General features: G+C 36.9%; 2 protein-coding genes across 3 annotated transcripts; one reads left to right on the top strand and one right to left on the bottom strand.

The window, feature by feature from the left end:
* Nucleotides 1-38: 38 nt before the first annotated feature.
* tctn1 (tectonic family member 1) lies at nucleotides 39-7,091 on the bottom strand. Its single transcript, XM_082158391.1, has 14 exons — nucleotides 6,399-7,091; nucleotides 6,197-6,314; nucleotides 4,678-4,811; nucleotides 4,327-4,478; nucleotides 3,803-3,905; nucleotides 2,925-3,037; nucleotides 2,820-2,840; nucleotides 2,595-2,732; nucleotides 2,375-2,500; nucleotides 2,192-2,280; nucleotides 1,457-1,594; nucleotides 1,166-1,319; nucleotides 829-960; nucleotides 39-488 (listed from the first exon to the last, which is right to left on the bottom strand). The coding sequence occupies exons 1-14, from the start codon at nucleotides 6,745-6,747 to the stop codon at nucleotides 342-344; spliced, it is 1,914 nt and encodes a 637-aa protein (XP_082014517.1). The 5' UTR covers nucleotides 6,748-7,091; the 3' UTR covers nucleotides 39-341.
* A 369-nt stretch (nucleotides 7,092-7,460) lies between these two features.
* pptc7b (protein phosphatase targeting COQ7 b) lies at nucleotides 7,461-23,300 on the top strand. Of its 2 annotated transcripts, XR_014202451.1 has the most exons (7): nucleotides 7,461-7,997; nucleotides 12,649-12,828; nucleotides 15,885-16,083; nucleotides 18,854-18,977; nucleotides 19,908-20,037; nucleotides 20,151-20,799; nucleotides 20,861-23,300. XR_014202451.1 is itself a non-coding variant. In XM_082158388.1 (6 exons), exons 1-6 carry the CDS (start codon nucleotides 7,796-7,798, stop codon nucleotides 20,207-20,209), a joined length of 894 nt encoding a protein of 297 aa, XP_082014514.1. In that variant the 5' UTR covers nucleotides 7,461-7,795; the 3' UTR covers nucleotides 20,210-23,300. The 2 variants fall into 2 exon arrangements, 1 of the variants encoding a protein (XP_082014514.1); XM_082158388.1 differs by having other exon boundaries at nucleotides 20,151-23,300.
* Nucleotides 23,301-27,194: the final 3,894 nt, after the last annotated feature.

Here is a 27,194-nt window from a genome sequence, read left to right as displayed (position 1 = left end):
GTACTGATACCTATGTATTATATAGTCTCAGATCAGTACACTGGTATGAAAGTATTCTTTATTTGTTTTTAAATATGAATCAGCACATTATATACAACATGACTTTATATACACCATATACAACCTTTATACACCAAAGGTTATTATTATACACCATATACAACCTTTATACACCAAAGGTTATTATTATACACCATATACAACCTTTATACACCAAAGGTTATTATTATACACCATATACAACCTTTTTCTAAAAAAAAAAAAAAAAAAAAGACCTGAGAATGGACAGAGAAATAAGTGGTCTTTCTTGCTGTTGCCAAAAGAGATTCAGAAATATTCCATTATACAAATGGAAAGAAAAAGTCAAAGGGCAGTTTAGCGTCAATTGTAGGAGGAACTTTGAATCCTGGACTGGCAGATGCGGACACATCAATAAAACGCACTGAGCTTGTGACAGACAGAAGACCACTGGCACTGGTAAGGAGGGCCTAAACAAAAAAGGTTACATTGTTAACTTTATATCTGTGGCCAGTTGCATAAACTGCTTGACTAGTCTTACAATTTAGTCTCCCCCCAACATAAAAAAAGTTAGGTAATTTGAATCCAAAAGATATGACTGATTACCCCTTGGTTAACTGCTGGTTGGTCAGACTAGTTCTTAAGACACATTCCTAACATAGTGGCTATGTTTGTGCAACTGGCCCCTGATTTCACGTATAATATCTAATGGTTTTAATAAAGACCTAAAAAATGAGCTTATGTTTTCATAAATAAAAGTTTTACATAATGGCTAAAAGTCATGAAAAATGTTCTGGGATGTTAACTTACCAAACTGCTGGTGTTAGTAATGATTGTTTCCATGACGCTCACAATCTGAGCCTGGGGGTTCACCAAGGTTCCGTACTTGGTCCATTTTACTTCAAGATGATAAGACAGTGGTATGCTGCAAACTTGTGTGCCCTTAGTAAACCATAAAGTGACACAAGACATTCGTTAAAAGAATAAACAGTGCTTACAAATCAGCTTTGCATCATCATGGTCACTGCCAGCCATGTTTACATGTCAACATTTCCCCTAACTTAGACACTTCTCTTTAAAGAAATTCCAAACTTCAGCATGAGTTCTCCACTCCACACACAGAGAAAATGACAAGTATGCTGTTTACCGATGTTATTGTTTGGTTTTGTATTGGCACCCAGTCCAAGGGGTTCTGAGGCAAGGAATTCCCAAACGAGGCCACATGATCGGGGAAGCTCTGTCCTTTTAGTGTCCATAAAATGACTTCAGATACCAGAGAACAATTAACTCCATCAGACAGCCTAAGGAAGGGAGGACATGAATGCACATTTAATAGTACATAATTGGTTGTTGGACAATGCTTGTCTATATTCATCAAAACACAAATCATTATTATTTAATAATCATTATTATTATTATTATTACAAAAGCCTCTTACTTCAGAGTGCAGCCTGATACCATGTCAATCCCAAACATGACAGGGGAGCGCTGAGACGAGCCAAGCAAGCAATCCTGATTCCCAGAGTTTTGGAGGATAGTGAGTGATCCTTTTGGGTCAGTGGACTGAACTATCCCAGTAAAACAGGGGTCAAGGACTGTGCCACAACGGTGGATGTTTGGATACATGACAGGCTTTGCATTTATTAATTAAAATCTATTATGGAAAATAAACACTAGCACACTTTTGAAATAATTCTAAATAAATAATAATATTTTTCAATTTCATTTTCACTGAATTAACATGATGTCATAGACACAACATATTTTCAGAAACATTAATACACAATATTAATAATGATTGTTTGAAATTTCACCAATATACAAATTATTAATGTAAATAATAAATTAACTTGTGGACTATGGTGAAAGAACACTTCATTTTCTAAAATGCACTAATTTACTGAATATATTAAAATTAATATTCAAATGTGATTAGTTTTTTTTTTAAATATCCAAAACATTGTGGTGGACATTTTGTGGTGCTTTATTGCACACTTTAAAATTTCTATGATGTTTGTGTTAATTGTTTTAGTTGTCAAAAAAACGTAGTTATGAGAAATATGTTTAAACAGTTGAATCCTTTTTTTTTTTTTTTTACATTTTAGGGACTAAATTAGTGGTGTTCAATAAAAGATGTAAGACATCTGCCCAAACAGGTTCTAATAAAGGATATTCGGCTTTTCTTGTTCCGGCCACAAGGGGCCGTCCCACCACATAGCCAGGATTGCCACTGAAACGTAACCCTGCTGTGCTGGAGATCTCCTATCAAAGAATGTACACAAAACTATGACTTCCATCTTGATAAGATAAGATCCAAGAAGTTTCAAGAAAATATTGAAAGGGTAGAATTAAGTACCCGCATGAATGTAATATGAAACTCTTGTTGAATGGGCACCGTGACGCTTTTAATGGCTCCCAGCAAAAACGATGCCAACACATTCAGGATTTCCCCAGCTTCACTGTACCTGAAAGTGTATTTCACCTGACAGAATAGTCACGACCTTATTAAACAGTTTACGAATCCTGACACATTTCAGATTTCTGATATACTAGTAATAGGGGCATTATGTGCACACCTCCTGAACAACATTGTTGCAGATGTCACCAGACTCCAGGAGCAAAGGAAAATAGGCGGCACTGTCAGCTGGGTCCACTGGCGTCCGCGTGCCCTCCAAAGACTGCAGGGTAATGGCTGCCACTTCCACACCAATGACCTCAGGTAACAAACAAAATGTATGTAAAGATACATGAAGATGTCTTTAAATGCAAATAATTCATCATGTGAAATTCCAAACACTTACTTGAGATTCCTGTTTTTTCCCCTAGAGAAAACAAACAGAGGTTGTTATATGACATAGTAACATCAAAATGGTAAATAAAGCCGCCTTAAAGACCAAGGAACTCACAGAACGGATGTTGAAATTAATATAAGTCCTCAAGGCCAGAGCTTCAAGTGTTGCACAATCACGCGCCAAATCAAAGCTCCTCATACATCTGCTTGTCTGATCCTTCAGAAAACCTGTAAAATAACAGGGAAATCTGTTCAGCAAAAGATAAGAAGATCTAGTCTGGTGCAAGTGGTTCAACCCCAACATATGAACAAATATATGTACAAACCTCTAAACCTATATATTACACTTTGACATGTGAATTGTCCCACACTGTTGCTGCTAAAGATAGCTATGTTTCCATCCACCTGTTTTATGCAAATTTTGGGATATTGCATAAAAACATTGGATGGAAACGCCAAAATGTGCATAAATTCTGAAAATGTGCATTAAAAAACGTACGCACTTAATTGAGGCACATCATTTTTTTATCCAATAAGAATACATACGCATAAACTAACGACCTCCCAGAAGCGTCTCGCACGATTGCGTTCCCAAACACCAGGCATCCGAACGCAAGATAACACGAGTGTTTATAGCGCTTCGTCTCTGAGACGCAAGTCATTTATGATGTAGGATAAAAGAGCCACAGTGGCTTTCCCCGATTGCAGCAACTTCCATTTTTATTACAGATATTTTGCACCAGTTTCCCAAGAAGTGACGCTTTCATCCTCTTGAACACATGGGATGGAAATGCTGCTTTATTCACAAATGTTTTATGCAATATTCCAATTTCATGCACAAGTTAAATTCGCAACTTTGGATGGAAACATAGCTAATATTACCTCAAACCATGCAGCTTGCTGTCGTTGCTATTAAAATAGATGAAAAAATCCCTTAGCTTAACTTTATGGACATGCAGCACTAACATTTTCTAAAATATTTGTTCTGTCTACCTGCAGGGTTTGCGTCTGAGCAGTGAGCTGTGCCCGCGGCGGCAGGAAAGGTGAAAAACATCTGCTCCCCCTCCGCATTCACTGTGTGAATGACATCACCATACTGAGGGCAGAACAGAGACACAGAGACTGCTTAAACATTGGTAACAAGAGTGATCAATTCAAGAGAACATTAATACAAGCTGTCATGTTAAATGGGGAATGGACACATTAATCCGATTCTTTTAAAGTTACGCATTCCACTTCTGCAGAAAAACAACCATCCTGACATTTTAAAAATCAATATGTTTTTTAATAAAAGTGAAAACATTGGCAGAGAGGGTGAAACTGTATATCAGTGCAGACACTGATCGGTTATAATCACATTAAATCTATTCCAGCGCTGTTTCCTACATGTAACCTGATGCTAATGTAAGTGTCATCCAGATTACTGGACTAGACAGCATCTGTCACACTCACAGAAGAAAGAAAGCCATACAGGACTAACGACAAATATCCCATTTACAAATATTCAAAAAGTTTACCTGGTATCCTGATGAATTTCCCACATCAGGACTTTGAAGTGCACTGGTCGAGCTCTGACGGCCAAAGAAGAATCCCAAAAATCGGCCAAAAAGGGAGTCAAAATTCTCCTCGGTGGGAACTTCTGGTGTCGCAAACGTCAAGCCTTCTTCATCTTAGGAGGAACAGAGGGAGAAATTTAAACTGATTGAAAACATTTGCTTGTTAAAACCATTCACAGCATGTCTTGAATGTCAATATATACTGTAAATCCACTTTAAATTGTTTTAAATCCATTATTGCTTAATAGACTATAGGTGTATTAGAGTTTAGGAATGAAGAATGAATTGTAAAGATTTCCCAGATTGCCGTACAGTTAGCAGTCTGAATGCAGAAGACATCAGGGTTGAGCTGTCGCTGGACAGTGGACTGAACTCGAGATAACCCCTCTGGTGTAGAGCTCAGGGAATAGACCACGGACTCCCGGTTGCACAGTCTGGGATCATTACTGTAAGGATCATAGAAGGATTTATTTTTTCATAAAATTATTATTTAATTACTGTCAAGAACAAAATACAAAAACAAACACAAAATCAAGTCAGAAACGGTAATAAATGCCCCATCATAAACATTTGATTGCAATATCACAAAAATGTTAGTCCTAATTAATCCCAAATCGTCAAATAATGCAATGAACATTGGATTTAAATGACGAGTTAGATTATAATTTTTTTATAAATTATAAATTACTACTCAGAATATGTTTTTATAAAAAGTTATTTTTAATTATGGTACTTGGTATATAGATAGATAGATAGATAGATAGATAGATAGATAGATAGATAGATAGATAGATAGATAGATAGATAGATAGATAGAACGACAGACCGATAGATATATAGAAAAACAGACAGATAAGTTTGTCTATCTGTCTGTTTTTCTATTTATCTATTTCAACTTTTTAACCTTTAAAACATTGACAAAAAAGATTGAATGACAGATAGACAGACTGATTGAATTGGACAAATAGATAGATAGATAGATAGATAGATAGATAGATAGATAGATAGATAGATAGATAGATAGATAGATAGATAGATAGATAGATAGATAGATAGATAGATAGATGAACAGACAGACAAATAGATAGATAGATAGATAGATAGATAGATAGATAGATAGATAGATAGATAGATAGATAGATAGATGAACAGACAGACAAATAGATAGATAGATAGATAGATAGATAGATAGATAGATAGATAGATAGATAGATAGATAGATAGATAGATAGATAGATAGATGAACAGACAGACAAATAGATAGATAGATAGATAGATAGATAGATAGATAGATAGATAGACAAATAGAAGATAGATAGATTCACAAATAGAAGATAGATAGATAGATAGATAGACAAATAGAAGATAGATAGATAGATAGATAGATAGACAGACAGACAGACAGACAGACATATAGATAGATAGATAGATAGATAGATAGATAGATAGATAGATAGATAGATGTCATTTATTTTTTACTTATTTCACCTAATTGATGGTAACACTTTAGTTTAGGGTCCAATTCTCACTATTAACTAGTTGCTTATTAGCATGCATATTACTGATGTTGTCTGTTTATTAGTACTTATAAAGCACATATTAATGGCTTATTCTGCATGACGATATTCTACGTCCCTTAACCCTGCCCAATACCTAAACTTAACAACTACCTTACTAACTATTAATAAGCAGTAATTAGGGGTTTATTGAGGCAAAAGTCGTAGTTATTAGTTAGTTAGAGAGAACTGGACCCTCATCTAAACAGTGAGTCTATATCTATATATATGGATATGAAAAGGGATAATGTCATCTACTGTTCCGGTGTGTTGACCTGACAGTGTCCGGTGAGCAGCGAGTGAAGAGAGACAGCTCCTCCGCGCAGTCCGGGTCACAGCAGCAGTTGATGTCACACTGCTCGCGCTGCACGTTACACGGGCACAGCTGCACGACTGCGGGAACACACACTGAGTTAGGCTGAAACGAGGAAACAAGCACACTGTTTCGGTCAGATTACTCAGGCTTCACACCCCTACCGTCGGTGAGCGGGGTAGGGAGGACACCCGACAGGAGCAGAGGCGGTGCTGACGCGGCGGCTCGCGGGGACTCGGGCGTCGCGTCGGGGTCGGGAATGACGATCTCCGAGCTCTCGGTCTGCTCCGGTAATGCGGTCACGGATTCGGGCGTCCAGGCTGCTGAAGGAGGGACATCAGACGGAGTAGAACTGACTCCCAGCTCCGTGAAATTAAGCGATTCATCTCGATCGGAAGACGTGTCGTTTGTGTCTCTGAGTGCAACATTAATGTTTCCTGTAGTGTTCGTGTCTTCAATACAGAACGCGGTTTCTAAATATGTCAAAATAATAAGACAGCATAACGCCGCCATGCTTGGTTACAGCGCAGTGTGTCACTGGTATCTAGGAAGTGAAATGCATTGTGGGATTACACTGCAGATCCCATTAAAATCCAAACAAAGCAATTTCCGTGGCTCATCTATATATAACAGTAAAATATAATTGAATAAATGAATAGGTCAAACTGTCTACCTGGTTATAACAATTCAGAAATGCCATACTCTTTTGATTATTAATTATGCAAAGCGTGATCCAAGATGTTGTCAAGTCTATGAATAGTTTTGTTCAGGGCTGTAATATTTAGGCTACAAGAAATCTATCTCTAGTGATTTATTTTTGTTTTCGCAACCACTACAGTGAACTTTTTTTTATTATTAATGCCATATACTTATATATTATAATTTTTTTATTATTACATTATATAATATGGTTTATTGATTTAATAAAGTTTTTTATTTGTTTTAGTACACACACACACACAAACATATATATATATATATATTTTTTTTTTTTTTTACATTTTATAATATAGTTTACTGATATACATTTATTTTTATTTTTTTTTATCACACACAAACAGGCTGGCTGTCTGGCTGTCTCTCTATATATGCACTGGAAAAATAAGCCTTCACAGAAGTCGCAGGAGTAATCAATACTCAGCAGACCGCAGCACGTGTTCTTCCACTACGTCCTTGGGTTTCCACTACGCTCTGACGTCACCGCAGCGGGTCACGTGACGCCCCCCGGGTCCCGTATGTGCTCGTCTCCGGAACACGGGCGCTGCTACTGTGGTGACCGAGAATGCGAGCGAGTACACGGGAGGATGTGCGATAGGATGGAGTGTGCTGGAGGAACTTTGTCTGTTAAATCCGCGAAGACATAAAACAGCCATATATTTAACGTGTCCGGCTTTCAGTAAAGAAGACCCTGTATCACTTTTAAACGGGCTCGGTTTGACTTGTGTGGTTGATCTGCGAATGCTGGAGCACAGAGGCGCAGGTAGTGCACGCGCGCGCGGATACTAGACACACGGGACACGGGCTCGGCATCTAAACGCTTACCGTTTACCGGAGGAGGGGAATGTTATCGGTACTTTCCTATGGCAGGATCGTTGCCAGGGCTGTCCTGGGCGGACTCTCGCAAACGGACGGCAGAGACTACAGCCTGATCACGGCCAGCTGCGGCTTCGGGAAGGACTTTCGGAAGGGGATCCTGAAGAAAGGCATGTGCTACGGCGATGATGCCTGCTTCATTGCCCGGCACAAGTCCGCGGACGTCTTGGGTGAGTGATCATGAACCTGATAACATGTATGTGAATGATAATGTATGTGATAACATATATATGCACTTGTTAGGGGCTTTTAACTACGAACATGACCTTCACGGGTTAATGTCAGCACTCATTTCATGATGGAGAGGGTGTGAGGGACGATCAGTCCAGCCCTCACCTTAAATAACCTCCCTCTTTTTCAATCTTTGCGATTTTCCTGATTGCGTTGGTAGTTTTAACATACTTTCTTTAAATAAGGAGCAGCCGGGCAACCGATTATACATATTATATATCATATAAAATCAAAATTTTATGCAAAATGAGCTTGGGTAATCCGGGTTGACCTTTCACCCAGAAAGGCTGCTGAAACCCTTAAGCGCTACTAGCGGCAGAAACTAGAATCATTTCCATGTAAAACCTTTCCATCACGGAAACATGGATATAGATGACATGTTGTGAGGTCAGGTGTGCTGAACATGAATAGATTTCTCCGATCGAGTGTACTTTATTTGCCTCTATTGATTTGATGACTGTACACTATGAATATTAATGTTTTAAGTAGTTTGATCACTTGAAAGAACGATATGAGCTATAATTTCACTCTATTATAACATGTAGGAGGCTTGAGGGCTCACTTGTACATTGTGCAGGAGCTCTTTGTAAAGGTCAGAACGGTTGAGCATGGAGGCCGCCATGTTGTTTATTCGCTTCCACGTGACAGCGACACACACAGGCGGCTTCATTGTCCTTACTTTGACCCAAAGACTATCCTCTTTATGTTTCTGCAACATAATATAGTCATCCTAAAAAATAATAATACCGGAGGGGTTTCATGGGGAAAATGTGCTGTGATTCAAAATACAAGAAAACAATGAGTTCCCTAATACATCCATGTGCTACAATGAAGGTTCTCCAGCTTTTGTTACAGACTAATAAGCACGTGAGCAGCAGACCAGCTGTTCAGCCCTAAAATTACTGTGGTTGCACATAACTTAGGTCAAAATACAAGTTACTGCATTTATTGGCTTCTAAATGTAAGTGCAAAAACGTGCTGGTACAAAACTGTCACCATTCCAGGTCGTTGTTGTTAAGAGACTGTCACACTACACTTTTCATTCCATTCATACGCAAATGTATCAGACTGGAAACGCAAGCTCTTTCAAAGAAGTTTTTCCTAAATTTAAGATTGGTGAACTATGAACTGCTAATTCGCATCATGTGAAGACGTGTGACCAATAGAAGATCGATACCTCATTGCGTGACCGCTTGACTGAATTTAAAGAATGCATATTTTTGCAGTAGAGTCGACTGTATGTTTTGTTATATGTTGAATTCATGTTTGTAAAAAAAAAAAAAAAGACGCTGTGTCATTAGATATTTGAGTAAGTTGAAACCTAATACTTAAATTTAAAAGTGTAATTTGGCAAATTCTCTCAAAAAAGTCCTGTCTTCACTGGCGCGCAATGAATTCTGGGGTAGGGAATGCCATGAAGGATCCATCTATTGAATCCTTTATTTCACGGGAAACGAAGGATGCATTTGGAGGCCGCATTTGGGACAGCCTTCGTCGCACCGCTGCGACTCAGTCGGCCTTCGAATGCAGCCTTTGAAGGATGCAGCCTCTGAATCGGGACACGGCATTCGTGTGCTCAAAGTCTAGTGTCTCCGCAGCTTTAGAGCGCAACGTTCGGAAGTAAAAATCACATATGTTTTTTTCATAGGGGAATTGATTTTAACGATAACTTATAAAACGTTAACAGGCAGAGCTACCAGGTTGTTACCAGGTTTAATAGTAGCCTATATGCTTTTGCAGAAGCCATCAGCACACTTATTTTTTTACTTACTTATTTAAAAAAAAGATTTTGCAATAAACATAAAATATACTGTTTCTATATGCACTATAAACATTTAAATCAATAGTTTTATATTTATTCACCTTTTTTTATTTGATTGACAATGCTTCATGGGATTGTAGTTCACTCTTAACACAGTTTTGTACTTTTATTGGGTCTGATTTTCAAATAACTTTGCTGCAAATCTAAGTTTGTGATATTTTAATTCTCCTTGTACGCCGTATGAGAAAAATGAATGGGAAAATTACTTTTGTAACCAAGGCCACTGAAAGAGCGGATGGCCACTGTTGCACACGGTTTCTTGGTCCAGTCATGTATATAATAGTCCTGATCACCCTAGCCAGAGATGATTTTGCAATATCATCTGCCCTTTTTTATACATATACTTAATTAAATTTAATTGTGTCTCTGCCCACTTAGTCTGGTTAACTCCTACATTTCCTATCACAAGTCTTTAAAGGTCAGTTGTAGGTGATCTTCATTTTCCAGTCAGCTTAATGAGCTGCCCTTAAGAAACAGCTAGAGGGTTTATTTGGAGCCCTTATTGTTGTCGCTGTTATCTCAGCGGTTCATGAGGAAGTTTCAGGGGGGTGTGAACCTTTGAAATCACATTAGCAGTTGGATGAAACACTTTTTCAGTGTTGGGATTCATTAAAACTATATTATTTAATTTTCATTTCATAGGATTTATTTGTACTATTTTCAAGAACGTTTTAACTTTGATTAATGACTCTAAAAATGTAATGTTGTGCAACGAAGTATAACAATACGTGTTTTTCAATACGTTCAAGTGTTCGCTGGTGTAAACAGATGGACGTTTCCTCAGAGAGCCGTTCCCTTTAGCCATTTGCTATAGTAAATATGTCCATCTCAGGTTAATGTTTCTGAAACTAAATACGAACGTTTGTTGAATAAAGATTTGAGTCATTGAATCACTCATCTGACTTCGCTATTTGGCTTGGCTGTTAGACATTTAATGTTACGTCATATGACAGTAATAATAAACATTTCTTCCTGCAAAGTCTTACGATACAGTATACGGCAAGTTATAATGTCACATTCTTTCTGCATTTTGAAGATTTGTTCCTACTCTAACTTCAGTATGTTTGCATCCTTGTGATGACCAGTTGGTCTTGTTTGCAAAGCTCCATTGAGATGTTAGTGGTGGCTTGACTTGTGCTGCTCTAAATCATGTTTAACTCTGATAAGTTGCCCTTCATTCCTTTTGAGCCTGGATCTCCTTTTGTGCCTATGCAATCTCTCAATTCTCCGTGTGTGGTTACAATATGAAGTGAGAGTAAGATGTCACACAGTATCAGAGTTGGGTAGACAACATTTTCCAGCAGTGTGACAGTATCTCAGCTGTTTTCAAAACAGTGGAACTTTCCAGTAACAAGGAAAGTAGCAGTGTAGCGCATCATAACACAGCAACATAGCATATAGCATTTTATGCTATGCTATATTGGACACACACAGCCTTTAGGTGTTTCATATTTCATAATATTTCATCAGATAGTTATTTATAGTCTCCTTAAATATCTTCAATGTAAATAGCTGTTAGTTTGTCTGTTGTGTAGCTAACTACTTTTTAAAACAAATGGTGGTGATTTTAAATGATACATTTATAATTATCTTTGTGACAAATCCTAAATGGTTGAATTTCGTAAATAGCTGCTTCTTTTTTCAAAATGAGAAACTGGCAGTCCTTGAGTTTAGATTTTGTAAAGAATAACCAGCAATTACTAGAAGTTTTCGAAGTTGTAAATAAAACAAAGATTGCTGGAGTACATTTTACAAGAGAATTTTTTATTTTTCTGCCCAATTTCACATTTAATTCAGCGTTTTGCTTGCCGTTTCTTTGTCATTATTCGTGGAATCTAAATGAGCATTTTTTCATAGTAAATCCTACACGAAAGTTCAAAGGCTTCACAAGATATTCGTCTAATAGGAGTGTAACGATACCCTCGTGTCACAATTCGATACTTATCTCGATACTGAACTCATGATACGGTATTATTGTGATACTCCAAGACATATGATAAAAGGTTAAAAAAATTTGCTGTAAGATTAAAATACAAAATTTGGCGTTACATGATTGTGGATGTAAATGAATAGGCTTGGACTTGGTGCTGGTATCCCAATGCACGGGACAATGGAGACACCAGAAATAAAAATATTCATGATTCTGAAGCTGAATTATTATAACTATATACTATAATACTGTATATTATTATATACAGAATTATTTTAGACTAATATGGCTGCTCTCTGTCACTGGACTAGACATATTTAAAATAGTGTAGGCCACTTTTTACTGTTAACATAAGGCATTTGCCATTATCAGGACCCACAAATATTCCCCCATTGCATTATTTTACACTATATTCATCATTATATATAGTAGTTTAATATAGTAATAATGACACACTTTTTTCTCACACAGTAATTTTCATTTTCGTTGAACTATACACAATACAGATTGTCACTATCCACGATACATATTGTTGCATTTTTGTATTGCAATATATTGTGACATCATATATTGTCACACACCCCTAGCATCTAACGACCTCTTTGTTGAATGAAGGCGTCAGTCACGCTGTTGCAGACACTGACAGCCGTTTTGCATTACCATCACAATGCGCAGTCAGTCGGTAGGCCAGGAAAGAGGTTTGTTATAGCTGCCATCTGTCTCTGCGGCATCAAAAACTGCCATCGCTTCCTTTCTTCTCATCTTTAGGTGTTGAAACCTTCAGGTTAGCATTAACAATACAATAAAACAATATCTTTCCCCGCTCTTTCTGTCCCAGGTGTTGCGGATGGCGTCGGGGGCTGGAGGGATTACGGCGTTGACCCATCTCAGTTCTCCGCCACACTGATGAGGACGTGCGAACGGCTCGTGAAGGAGGGCCGATTCACTCCCAGCAGCCCCGTGGGCATCCTGACCTCCGGATACTATGAACTCCTGCAGAACAAAGTACCACTGCTGGGTAAGATCATATCCACACTAACACACACATACACTCACTGCTGCTGGTATAGGGTAAGTGAATTAAACCACTGCAGGATGACTCACTGGCCTTGTGTCGTGATGTAGGGGATTGATTCTTGTCTAGGTTTTTTCCACCATAATATTAAGATTAGTTTTTTTGGACAATTGTAGAGCTGAAAACCGGTGTCTGAAATTTTGCTGTCAGGTGTCTTATAGAGTGTTATTTTAGCATTATTTAATAGAATTTATTAATATTTTAAATAAGCTTGAAGCAAAATAAGTTTGGTCTTACTCTTAAGTTTATTTTAATTTATTTTTTAGCTTTTATTTTTATTTATTTTACATTTTAGTACTTCAACTTATTTTATTTCAGTTAGTTTCCGAGTAGGGATGCTAACGATTAGTCGATTATTGATGAATTGTTGATTATAATTGATATTGATCAAACTTAATGATGGGTGTGTAGTTTTGAGGTGCTCATGTGCAGAACACGTGAGGCAGACACACGAGGTAATTAAGAACTACTTACTTGTGTAAACGCCACAATAGAAGTACATAGAATAAAGAACAAGTAATAAGATCCTGGTGGATGAGTGATGATCTTCCAGAGCTGTTTCAGCTTTAGATCCTATTCTGTGGCGCACAGTAAATCAAGACCTGTCAATCTGAGCGATCGATCCAATCCAGCTGTTAAACCGTATCCGATTGGCCTCTTCACATCGTCCCCACTATACCCACTCACCACACCTGAGATCCAGCTTCCAGTGGTTGAACTTTCAAATGACATTGGCAAACACTGCGTCAGGATCGCGACACGATCGGATCCCGGAAGTCCTTGGTATAGTTTGTTCTCTAACTGAAACAAATATGCTTGTTGTTTTCTGCTAGTTGAGACATTTTCAACGATATATGACACGTCTATCTGTTATGTACAATGATTTTACAGTTATTTTTTACGCTATGAAAATAGAGCACTTCTAATATGTCAGCAAATTTAAAGCACTTGTTAAGTGATGGTCATATTCCCTATAATCACTGTAAAGCCAGGCTCCTAAGCTTTAAAACTACTCCTATTTTGTGGGTTAAGCAAGTAACTTAGTAGCCTCCCCCTTATTTTAAAATATTTAAAATAAGTTTGAATTAATATTTATCAATTGATTTCTGCATTGAATGAAGTGTATTTATAATCCATTTCTCTTGATTCGTCTTCCATCTCGGAAAGGATTTCTGTAAGACTCCATTAAGCATATTTTACTGAACTGTCCCGCCTCTAATATCAGTAGACAAACATATTATTCTGAAAGTTCCTTATTGGATACTTTTACAAAGGTCTCATCAGGAAAATTTCAAAAATCAATTTCAAATATCTTAAAATACTGCAATAGTGTGTTTATTGTTGAAACTATCTTGTTCTTGTAATGTAAATATTATTTAGTGTTGTCATGGAACAGTTTTCACGGAGCAGAAATGTTAATGGTTTAAGTTAACAAATGTTCGGGATGCGGTTTTAACCTCGCATGTTTCTGATGTGACACTAAGAGCAAAGCCTAAGTTAGATTCTTATTGGATTACCAAGCACGCAACTGGTCGTCTTTTTGCTGAAACCTGACATCAAGGGCTGTCAGAAATGTCACTCTATGTTCTTCGTCTTGCTGAGTTGTTTGCCTCTTTTATTTTGGGAAGGCACGTGGAGCGATAAAGGTCTGTAGGTGACCGTTCTAGGACAAGGCTGCTGGGCTACAAGGCTTTGGCCAGGGATCGAGAGAAGGAAAGGTTGTGTTTAGTGATAAACTGAGAGACCCTCGCCTGTATTTTTAGTGTTAAACCTAAAAGCTGATCAATGCTATTTTAAAAGAATAGGTTAACAAAATGGTTAAAAAATTGTTAACGTCAATTAACATGTTGGGTGTCATGAACGAACAATGATGAGCAATATTTTTGCAGCATTTATGAATCATTAATGTTTACATGCACAAGCGTACGGTTAGATTATTTTCATGTTTTTAAAAAGTCTCTTCTGCTCAGTGTTCAAGGCTGCATTTATTTGATCAAAAATATAGTTCAAATATTCAAATGTATTCCTGCTGAATTTTCAGCATCATTATTGTCACATGATTCTTCAGAAATAATTATTATCTGCTGAACAGTTGTGCTGCTTCATAGTTTTGATGGAAAACAAATAGTTATTTTTTTATTATTTGTTTTCAGGATTCTTTGAATAGAGAATTCAAAGGAACAGTATTTATTTGAAACAAATCTTTTTTTAGCATTATAAATGTCTTTACGATCACCTTTGTTCACGCATACATTTATTTATGCAGATACGTATCTTTTAAAAAAAAAATCTTACTGACCCTTTTGATTTGTAATTTCTTTTAAAATATTTTAAATGTTATTCATTAATTAAAATATAATGAACAAACATTATTGAAAATGAACAATAGTATATATATATATATATATATATAGGCTATATATATATTCAATATTAACCTAGATAAAATTGCTGTAAAAAGTTGTTTATTGTTTGCTTTTAATGCTAACAAACTGAACCTTGCTGTAAAGCATTACTGATTGTGTTTTATAAAAGAACATGTCACATAAATTACTTTTACTTTGGCCTTACTTTTGTTCTTAGATGTGATTATTTGCTTGTGGTTGTTTAGCATGTTACGTTTTTTTTGCCATGGACATGTTAGTCTCCCTGACATACTTTACACGCAACGATTTGACCCTGCATGGGCGTCACGCTGCTCGCAGTGTACACCGCTTCTTATATAATAGGAGCCACAATGCATTATGTCACCCGTTTGCAGTGATGACATGGTGTCATGCATAGTATATAGGTCACATGACTATGTTATGGGGACAAAGGTTCTCAATTGTTTTTATATGTAAATATTTAATAATTTGTTTTATGTGCAAGCAAAAATTAATTTCACACGTTATAGTGTAAATTTAAAAAATAATGTTTTCCTTTTATTCGTTACTTCAACTTCAACTCTGATGCTAGTAGTTGATATTGATATTTCATTCTCTTTGTCTCTCATCTAGGGAGCAGCACAGCTTGTATAGTCGTTCTGGATCGTCAGAGTCACAGGATACACACCTGTAACCTGGGAGACTCGGGCTTCTTGGTGGTTCGAGGTGGAGAGGTGGTCCATCGGTCAGATGAGCAGCAGCACTACTTCAACACACCCTTCCAGCTGTCCATCGCGCCGCCGGGGGCTGAGGGAGTGGTGTTGAGTGACAGGTGATAGCCGATACACTCACTGCAGTATCACAGATGGTGGCCTGTTACAGATCAGCGTCACAGATGTCTGTCTGTGGGGGCCGTGTGGCTTTTACTTCAATTAATAGTGTAAAATGCACCCAGTGTAGGAGCCAACACATTCATCTAGTGCTTATGCAGGCCACGTGAGCTTGAGTTTGATTCATCACGTTCCCTCCTCTTACCATTGTCATTTCCTGTCTTTTCTTTCTCTACTGGATCTATTATTAAAAAATACATTTATAAAATGCAGTTCATACATATAATGACTTGAATATACCTATAGCGAGCATGTTTTTCATTTCTGAATTGTACGATTTTTATATTTTGGGGGGAGATTATGGTATTATAATAAAGAAAAAGGATAATAATAAAACAATTTTATATATATATATATATATATATAATATTATTATTATTATTATTTAAAATATAAAAACTATATTGTTTTAATAAGGCATAAGGAAATATGTTAACTTAATACTTGATCATGGTCATTAAGTGTAAACTTTTCTGAAAGTTTTTTTTTTTTAACCCTTTGAATCCAGCATGTATATACATAATACATTTCTAAAAACTTTGAACATGCATTTAAAACTAGATATTAAAAAATATATTTTTTGGTATGCTTATTAGATGAGTTTCCACTTGATTAGATTGAGCAGAGTTTGCAGATTTTAGCTGGGATTCTCCTGAACCCTGTAGTAGTGTGTGTGTGTGTGTGTGTGTGTGTGTGTGTGTGTGTGTGTGTGTGTGTGTGTGTGTGTGTGTGTGTGTGTGTGTGTGTGTGTGTGTGTGTGTGTGTGTGTGTGTGTGTGTGTGTGTGTGTGTGTGTGTGTGTGTGTGCTTGCTTGCCCAAATCCTCAATGTCAAGGCCATGTGATTCTAGCCTCACTGCCGCAGTCTTGCCAGGGCAAACACACGCAAACAACCCAAAACCTCCAATCAAAGAGAGAGGGTGGTGAAGCAAATCAGCCAATCAGGGATGTGCTGAAAACTTGTGTCATTTTTTTTTTTTTTTTTCAAGTCGAAGTAGAGGGTGTGATTATTTTAAGCTCCTTGTGTCCTGCTAAATTTACGTGGGACCTTAAGATTTGTGTGTCGTCCGGAGGTCATTATGGCAGACCTCCACAGAAAACACTCATCTAACCTTCTCATGTGCGGATGTGCTGCAGGGAATCTGACCTGAGTGTCACCCGAGTGCATTTTCATGCATTTACTTTTGCAGCCTCTTTGAGTTCTATGTTAACATTATTTTCATTGCGAAATGGCCAATGAATGTTCTTATCTTTTGCAAAAGATATTTTGCCATTAACAGTTTATGCGCTGCAGATATTGTAAGATGAAAAATGCACTGATCATTTAGTCATTTAGCAGACATATTTATCCAAAGCAATTTACATACAGTACAAGGAGCACCACAAGCAATTTATCATATCAAGAGTCAACAATAGTCTCAGTACCACAAAGTTGTCAGAGTGCCTTTGTGGTAGAGGTGTCTTCTTGAAGGTTGCAATATTCTCAGCAAATCAGGTTGGAAGCTCGTTCTACCACAGAGTATCAGAGATAGTAAAGGTTCTGGAAAGCGACTTTGTACTTTGTCGGTTGACTGAAAATCAGATTAAGGATTCAAACAATCTTCTATCCTGATGTACGTAACTTATCCAGTGCTGGTTGGGCTAAAGACATGAATAATACTTCAAATTGTGCAACTTGTTTGGGAGAGCTGTGTTTTCTTTGCATTCAGACTTACAAATTTTGGGCTAAATGCGATAGATTGACACAGAGCTCTGGAAAACAACCACAGGTGTCTAGCATAGTGGCAGCAAGTTTTAAACAGATTGTACATTTACAAATTTTTCTCACCAATGTGGCCAACATTGTGACAGTTATCAGAGCAAGTATTTACATCAAATCAATTTCCATGCACTGCTTAAAGAGCAGTCACATTGGCAAAACATTACCCAATGTCAAAAGTGTACTACAAAAATGGGAAACTTTCGACTTTCTTTTCTCACCCAAAATTCCCAGTCAATTCCTATTGAGATGACTGCATTTTGTATGTAGAATTTTGTCTATACAAAGGTAAATGTGACTCAAGATTTTAGTAAAATATCTCTTTCTAAAGTCTTGATATTTTGTGTCCTCATTTTACCTTATATGTGACCTATAATCGGAGCTCCAATACTTGCCCAATGCACTAAGATGGATTAAACTAAAATTCTGCCTCAAGGGATTTGGAGCTAGAAGAGGCCAGTCTAGTTTCCAAGAAAACAACCTGACTGCTTGAATTTGTTCCAGAGGTCATGTTGGGTCTGAACGAGTTCTCTTAAACCCAAGTGTCCATTACCCGCCGTTTAGGTCAGACTGATCTGTGCCCTGTTACCCTCTTGCCCCACTACTTGAGTTTCAACCCTCATCAAGTGTCTCATTCTAATTCGGTGGATTAGATCATTGTTTCCCCATTAACTTTTCTACAAAATGACTGGATCATTGCCCATACAAATTAGAACTGTAGAACACTTGACATATTAGATTTTTTTTTTTTTTTATCAGTGAAATTCAGAAGGTTACATTACATTTTTTATAAAAATGTTCCAGACTTGGCATCAATTTGTTTGTATGTGGTGCCATGTAATAGTCATTAAAATACACTGGTATTGTCGAATGCTTGACATGTGCCATGTACATCTTATATTGGGTTTAACTGTGCAGAAGTCTAACTGCATTTCTTTCTGTCTCTCTCTTTCAGTCCTGAGGCGGCAGATAGCTCCTCCTTTGATGTCCAGTTAGGGGACATTATTTTGACCGCTTCCGATGGCCTCTTTGACAACATGCCAGATTACATGATCCTGCAAGAACTCAAGAAGCTGAAGGTACAGAAAATAGTTGCAATAAATGTGAAACTATTGGGGTGACAGTCAACTGATTTGTATTTTGGCCCATACCAATATTATAGAGAATGGAGTGGCCAATATATTGCATTTATATATGTATATAACACGTTATGATGGCAAATAAGACAAAACTGGACCCAAGCAGACCAGTGTCCACGATTATCGGCCGATACCAATAATCTCAAAAATAAAACTGTCTGGCCAATATATATTGGTCGAACACCATACTTGGTTATATGTAAACTTTCCACCTTTTTCATTTTTCTTCAGGTTATCGGCCCTTTCCAATAATCTCAATGCAGGCGGATAACCGCCAGTTAATCCCCCTGGTCGATATGTCGCTCTAACAATTGGTTAATTGTACACATTCCACCTTTTTCATTTGATTTATTTTCAGGTTATCGGCCCGTTATAGTGATCTCAAAATGGCTGTATAATTAATGATTAATTCCCCTGGCCGGTAAATCGGTCTAACAATATACTTTTCGGTACTCTTACACTTTCTACATTTTTATTAAAAAAATGTATCTTCAGATTATCGGCCCGTTTTGATAATCTCAAAATGGTTGTATAATTGACGATTAATCCCCCTGGCCGATATATCGGTCTAACAATATACTTTTGGGTACTTTTGCACTTTTTCTTTGCACTCATTCTTTTTTTTCTTCGTTTTTTGGCCTGTTCTGATAATCTCAAAATGGCTGTGTAATTGACGATTAATCCTTCTGTCTGATATGTCGGTCTAACACTATACTTTTGCGCTTTCTACATTTTAATTTTTTTTCTTCTTCAAGTTATCGGCCCATTTCGTATAATCTCAAAATGGCTGTATAACTGGCAAATAATCCCCTGGTCTAAGACTGTATTCTTACGTTTTCCAATCATTTTTTTCTATTTATTTTGCCTCAGAACACCAACTATGATAGTATCCAGCAGACTGCCCGCAGCATCGCTGAACAGGCTCATCAGTTGGCCTACGACCCCAACTACATGTCCCCTTTCGCCCAGTTTGCCTGTGACAACGGGCTGAATGTAAGAGGTGAGTCTACAAAAAGAGGTCCTCGATTTTCCATTACCGTTGTGATCCCAAAACTTCTTTGAATGTCCGTAATCGGAGAGACTGACCTTGTCATCGTTTTGTTGTCATTTCAGGGGGGAAGCCTGATGACATCACAGTGCTGCTGTCCATTGTGGCAGAATACACAGACTGAGCGCGCTCAGTGGAGCTTGCTCCTCTCGTACACCTGTGTCTTCCACCCCGTCCTATTGCACTGCTCCCCATCTCACATCTCCAAGCACCCCTTTCCATTCTTCCATTTCTCGAGTAGATCTCCAGTCAACGCTGAGAGGAGAGCACGAACCTGTGGTCGGGTGGTGATGCAAGTGGTACTACATCGCCAACAAACAGTCCAAAATTGATGACCTCACTCCCAAAATGATTTTGAGAATCTTTCACCTGTGTTGTTAATCTGTGTCATTTCTAGTTTCTCAAGGGGCAAGGCGGGCCATGCATTACTACAAAAAAGGGTTTCTAATGGAAGGAGATGTGTCATATTTCAAATGAAAAGTAGTCTTTGTTGTTAAATTGTTGATTGTCTATACCTTGAGAGAAAAATGTGAACGTCTCTGAAGTTTATATGAGCTGAAGTGCTTCTACGTGTGTGTACGTGTACAAGTGTCCTGTTTGGTTGTTGGTCGGCTTTGGTTAAGCTGTAAACGAAAGGTCAGTTAATGTTCAGAGGGAGGCCTGGCTAGATTTAAACATGTTGGGAAATGCAAGTGCTTTAGTATGTGCTGACTAGTTGTGTTCAGCCAGCATGTCTGCCTCTAGAGTTATACAGCCTTCACTGTCACTTCGTGAGGTCTCAGATAATGGATTGCAAGTTCAAGGGCGGGAAGGAGTTGGGTTATAAATGACATCGTGTTTGATTTATAAGAGATGGAAACTAAACTGCACAGACGTCATACCAGAGAATGTCACAATCCGCAAATACCCGGATCCACTCGCTCACGGGGACGGTGGATGTTGACGTTGACTGTGATTCCGTGTTGGATGTATATTTACATGACTTCACCTCTTGAGTTTGAAAGTCTACATGCACAAATGGCTAGCATCTGGCAATGCTTTTCATGAATCGAAAGGTCAGGTATATAAATAAATGTTTATTTTTATAAATATTTAGCTTTTAGTGGTCAAGATTCAACAGAATGCATAAGCTAGGGAACTTTGGATCGACTGTAAGGCCTGTTGGTGTTTTCTGTGCTCCCTAGTGAGGCTTGGGTTATTTTTTTAATTGATTGAAGGGTATCTAACACATTTATTTGTGTCGCTCTAGATTGGTTCTAGAGACCATTTTCACATTCATGTGCTGCTTTAATTTTTTGTAAATTATAAATGTGTGAGTGACTACATTTATTTATATGAATGTTTTTACCTGTAAAATATAAAATGGTTGAGCTGATGACGATTTCATTTCACAAAAAAGCGACAAAAGCTGATTGAGTGTCGAGAGTAATTGCCTTGCAGTCTTTCAATAAAATGGAGCACAGATTCTACTGTATGAAAAGCAGAAACTACACACAATGGTTATATTTTTGTCCAGTTTATTGAGATTGGGAAACCATCAAGCAATAGTTATTGAAAAAATGCGTCTTTTTAGTTAGAGTTTTTCCAGTTTCCCAAGCATGCATGCCCCAGGATGGCAAACGTCAGTCAAGTATGCATTCGATTAGTAAAACTGATTGATGTATGTATGGCCTTTGTTCCACAGAGGCATGGCTCTAGTTCTTCACCTACAGATAGTGAGGAGGACTATAATCAAGTCCTCAGTTGTGCCTCCAACACAATTAGACCAGAACTGTGGGTCGTGGTCATGTTGAAGTCGATGTCTCAAATCCACATTGTGTTAATCTGTAAAGAAAACCAAAGCAGGAAAGCCATAAGACCAGCATGGCCAAGGTCTCCCCCAACGTGCCACCTTTGAAGACTGCAAACTAATCGTTAAATGTTGAGAGTATCTGCCGGAATCACCATTGTGTCCCATGTCCGCTTTTCTTTCTAGATAAATGAAATGGAAATCAACGGAACAGCCAGTAATGTGCAATGATTAAGATCAGTTGTGTACTTGACAATTACAAAATGAGTCATCTTATTTTAGCCAAAGGTGATGTGTGTAATTGCAGCGCCTCTAGAGGCAGCGGACAGAAGTGCAGTCTGTTTGACCAGCTCTACTGTGATGTCAGTGTTTAGCTTTGTTCAGACAAGCAATAAGAATTACTTTTGTTTGTGTCAGGAACGAGGAAAAAAAATCATTAAATTATAAATAAAACAATAAAAATAAATAAATCTAGTCTAAGAAATCCGATTACAGTCATTATGAACGCACCACATATATCATCATTCAAATGCTAAAATGTTACTGCAAAATTCGACTAATTCTTTTTCTCAGTTTTCCGTCCTCTCCATCCACACAGACAGCTACTCTCATTTGTTGTATCTGAAAGTATTTGGTATCATTTCATTACTTTACTCGACCGATTTATTGACTGAACAATCTGATTTGATCCTTACCTTCATTTTTTGCAAAATGACGATGCAGTCCTAGGGATAGAATATGAAAAATAAATCGGACTTATTTGTGTGAACAAAGCCAATTAAACTGGTTTGAAGACATGCAGTTCTGTTCGGCATCACTGGTGGTGCATAAAGTACACATTTTTCCTTTAGTTAGTGTCATTGCATGAGATGATGTTGTGACTTGTGTCTGGGGTTTTGCCACTTTGTCTGTCATACACACACACACCTTTTTTTTCCAAAGGCTTTTGTTATGGCCCATCCCAATCAAATCAGATGCACTTTTAATATAGAGCAATGTTCTTACATCCTAATTTAAGGAAACTTGCCTCCCTGACTTTGGGCTGAATGCTAATCTGTGTCTGTGTTTCACTGTGAGTCAACCTGGATGGCAGCGGCTCCATTATACAAATCAACACACCATAGACGCCTTAAAATCTCATACTGTCCCATCCAGAGGCCTTTGTGTGGCAAAGCTTGCGTGTCTCGTCTGGGTGTCGCTTTCAGCAGTGTCGTCACTTTCGGTTGTATCATCTGTCCTTCTCTTATTTTATTGTTTCTATGGTGCTTCTGCAGTCAAGATGAGTCTCTCAGTCTCTGAAGCAGACAATGTGCAAATGAGAACTACACTTTCTGTGTGTACAGTGTAACAATGCAAGATAAGTTCCTGTAAATATGTTTTCCAAGTTGTAAAATATTTAAATAAAAATATAGTGTTTATACTAAAATATGACTCTGAGTTATTATTGTGTCACTGTTTTTGTGCAATGAGTATTCTTTGAACTCAACATATGTTTCACATTAATATTAATGGCTTTTTGCTTCTAGATATTTTGCATTTAAAGGGACAGTTGACATAAAAATGAAACTCACCCTTATGTCATTATGAACCATTAAAATGCACGAATCGCACATATGTGGTGGTGCTGTCTTCGCATTTGGCTTGTGGTAAGAAGGTGTCAACCAAAGGAAACTTAATAACAGCAGAGCAGCAAAGTGATTCATGATAATGTGGCTCAGCTTGCCTTAGAGTTATTGGGGAAAGCCCATCACTGCTTAAAGGCTGAGGGCGATTCCTCAACTTTCCTGAAGGGATATAATTATAACTGAAACGAAAACTAAAAGCATAAAAACAATCTTGGCCATTTCATTTAGTTTAACTTGGTGTACACAAAAACAAAAAAACAAGCTAGAACTGAAATAAAAAAAAGAAGACAAATGCACAAACAAAATGGCTAAAACTGAAACTTAAATAAAAATACATAAGCGTATAAAAATAAAAGCTAATTCAAAGTTTTAACACTGCTTTTCTGTCTCCTCTACAATTATTTTAAGTTTTTTTTTTATGTCAACAATGATTCTGTATTAAAAGATTCAGCAACACTTTGTTTCAATCCACTATAGATATTATACTGACTATAAGTAACTTTGCAACTGCATGTCAAGAGTATTGGTAAACTGTCTGCTTAATATCTACTTACACTTTATTTTGATGCTCCCAAACAGACTTTCTACTGACTGTAAATAACTTTACAAATACATGTCAAATACTAAACCGAACCGTATAACAGTCACTGTAAAAAAGTTGCTGCCTTAATTTTTTAAGTACAATCAACTTGGATGTTTAAGTCATTTCAACTTAAACTGCATTAAACTAACTTTAAAAATGTGATTAATCTTGTATAACTTTTTACTACCAAGACTGTTATAACTGTTTATTTATTACTATTTTACTGTTATTTTAGAAATATTTATATAGCCTACAATTATAGTATTTATTAATATTTTAAATGAGCTTTTATTTTTATATTTTCCATTTTCATGCTGTGAGCTTTTGCTGTGAGCTTTTTACAATTAAGCTTAATATTTTTTTTCAGTTTTAGTAATTTTAGCAAATTAAATTAAACTTCATTTAGTTGCCAAAGCAACATTTCTAATTTTACATTGAAGTTTTTCATCTAATAATTTTTTTTAATTTTTTTTATCATAGCTTTATTTCAATGACCGAAAACGATTTTTATTACCTTTAGTTTTAGTTAACAGTAACAACATTGGACCAAGGCTATGGTCAGATTTTCATTACAGGGCATGTGATAAATGTCTCAAAATTACTAGTCACATAAAACATCATTTGCACAAGTTTTATTTTTCAAGTTTTCAGAAACCTTGAAGAATCAGCCACAGAGGGAAACGTGATCCCTGTTGTCCTGTATGTAGAAGTATCTGTGAGGAAACCCTCAGTTGTCTACTTTTCTTGCTGGCTGCACATTGTCTCCGATCCTTTATTCTCAGTCGGAGAGCTGAGGCACGTGCCAGTGAGAGGAGAGAGAGAGAGTGAACACTGATCATCTCATCTCTCAGCCCGCTGGAAATCTCTCTCTCCTGTCACACTCACGTACACGTGTAAGACAGAGAGAAGAGTGGACAGAGCCTGCTAACTCTTACGTTTGGGGCACAATCTGCAAAGCTGCATTCATTTGCTTTGATGAAACACTTCCTGCCAGTTACACACTTACACACGTGAGGGGAAGTGTTGCAGGACGAGACCTGGGGTGTAAGGGTCGATCTGCAGGGCCTACATGTGGACAGAGGACCCAGATGTGATGCTCAAGGCTAGGGCTTTTATATATATATAAATGGTCATATACTAAAATGGTCAGAATTCTTTATAATTCTTATATATATATATATAGTATATATACCTATCCAGGAAACTCTTAGAAACTGAGTTCATTTTTATCCTCTATTGTTTAATAACGCTATACAATCCAATCTCTCCCTTACTTTCAGAGTCAACCTTGGCTTTTCTGCAGAATAAAACTGTTTATTTCTCTAAACACATGAAAAAAAAACAACAACAAAAAAACATAATTGTAATGCATTTAAAAATTTAAAATAAATCACTGAGAATTTAAATCAAACTTACACATAAAGTAATAATTGTAGTAGCCTACAAAGAATGTGACTATTATAAAATTGCATTACTGCCCTGTAAATATTTTATGGTCAATAAGTTATGACAGTTATGTTTTTACAGTTATGTCTTATCAAAATAAGTTAAGCAATTTTAACTTTTTTTTCTTTTTCTTTTTTTTTACAGTTTTACAAATCTCATTGACTAATTTTTTAAAAGTCAGTTTAATATAATTTAAGTTGAAATGACTTAAACATCCAAGTTGATTGTCCTTAAAAAATTTAAGGCAGCAACTTTTGTTTTACAGTGTGTAATTCACTGTGGTAGAGTGAAATGTTAACTTAATCTGAACAAAAATCAAGAGATGCAGAAAAATGACATGATGAGGTGTCGTGTGGTTTAAACAGAGCTCAAGAGAACGCATGTGTGTTTGTAAATAGCAAAAATACTACATAAATACTAAATACTAAATAAAAATTCTGACATAATTTACTCATCCTCAACTTGTTTCGAACCTGTAGTGTTTCTTTCTTCTGCTGAACACAAAAGAAGATATACCAACATTCTTCAAAATATCTTCTTTTGTGTTCAGTAGAAGAAAGAAACTCATTCAGGTTTGGAACAACATGAGGGTGAGTAAATTAAGTCAGAATTTTAATTTTTGGGTGAACTATACCTTAAATATTCTGCAATATTATAGATGAGACCACTGAGATGGATGATGAGATCATTGTTTTCTCCAGAACTGCTTAAAGCCTTAAAAGCTGAATTGAACTCATGATTCCAATTGACGAACTTTACACAGTTATTGAACTCAACCGAATCAACACTGAACTGAATAATGACACTAATGTCTTTTTAGAGCTTCTTTACAGCAGAATTGAATTCTGTTTGCACTCGGCTTGATTATGATTCAGATTTTACTATAGATTTTATTTGTGCTTTCCCATCATTTGCATTCGTCCTGCACGTGAATCAAGCTTCACGTGCCTCTGGCACATGGTGATATTTGAGTCACCCACAGGAGGGCAGCCATTAGCTTCATTTGGACTGAATAATGACCTACCAGCACTGAAATCTGAAAATATATGTTTATATATAGAAGATTCATTCAAAATCTCTCTCTTTTTTTTTTCTTTCTTCAGAAACACAAAGTAGGCCTACATCCGAATGTGTGTGTGTGTTCGTGCTCATGTGAACTGAATGTGTAAGAACGTTCATCACGAGTCGACTTCCCTTAGGGCACTTTTATGACAATCATGAGAGCCGCATGTGAAGGATACACGTATAATTGCTTTGCCATAATGAGAGGCAATAATCAGTGCGGATGACATGGTTAACCATTGAGCTCGAAGTAACTGGAAAGCCTTTTAGGATGTAAAATAAGCAGTTAAATAAATAATAAATAAACATTATTAAATTATTTTAATACGCCAATTATTATTACTATTATTTAATAATATAATTATTTTATGTGTAATAGCTACACCATACAAATATATAAATAAACATAAATTACATAAATTGCTGTTTGTTATGTACCAAAAACGATGTACAAATATCTATATTTCAAAATCTGTGTATATTATCAATCAATAGAGTTAATTATTATGTTTATTATGTTAATGTTTGCACTTGCAATTATAAGGTGATGTAAATAATACTGCATTGTGCACGCGCGCGCTGTACTGCGCATAATCAGCCACGC

This window comes from Leuciscus leuciscus (assembly GCF_965113295.1).
Source record: "Leuciscus leuciscus genome assembly, chromosome: 24".
In the NCBI taxonomy this organism is placed as follows: domain Eukaryota; kingdom Metazoa; phylum Chordata; class Actinopteri; order Cypriniformes; family Leuciscidae; genus Leuciscus; species Leuciscus leuciscus.
The sequence above is the reverse complement of the archived record's forward strand: the minus strand, read 5'-3'. Positions and strand labels throughout refer to the sequence as shown.

Excerpts from the sequence above, each read along its gene's own strand:
- tctn1 (XM_082158391.1), bottom strand. The coding sequence starts at position 6,747 with ATGGCGGCGTTATGCTGTCTTATTATTTTGACATATTTAGAAACCGCG. Across the intron at positions 2,501-2,594 it reads GCAACAATGTTGTTCAGGAG|GTGAAATACACTTTCAGGTA; the intron begins GTGTGCACATAA and ends CTATTCTGTCAG. Across the intron at positions 1,595-2,191 it reads GCCGGAACAAGAAAAGCCGA|TGGGATAGTTCAGTCCACTG; the intron begins ATATCCTTTATT and ends CCCCTGTTTTAC.
- pptc7b (XM_082158388.1), top strand. The coding sequence starts at position 7,796 with ATGTTATCGGTACTTTCCTATGGCAGGATCGTTGCCAGGGCTGTCCTG. Across the intron at positions 7,998-12,648 it reads CAAGTCCGCGGACGTCTTGG|GTGTTGCGGATGGCGTCGGG; the intron begins GTGAGTGATCAT and ends TTTCTGTCCCAG. Across the intron at positions 12,829-15,884 it reads GAACAAAGTACCACTGCTGG|GGAGCAGCACAGCTTGTATA; the intron begins GTAAGATCATAT and ends TCTCTCATCTAG.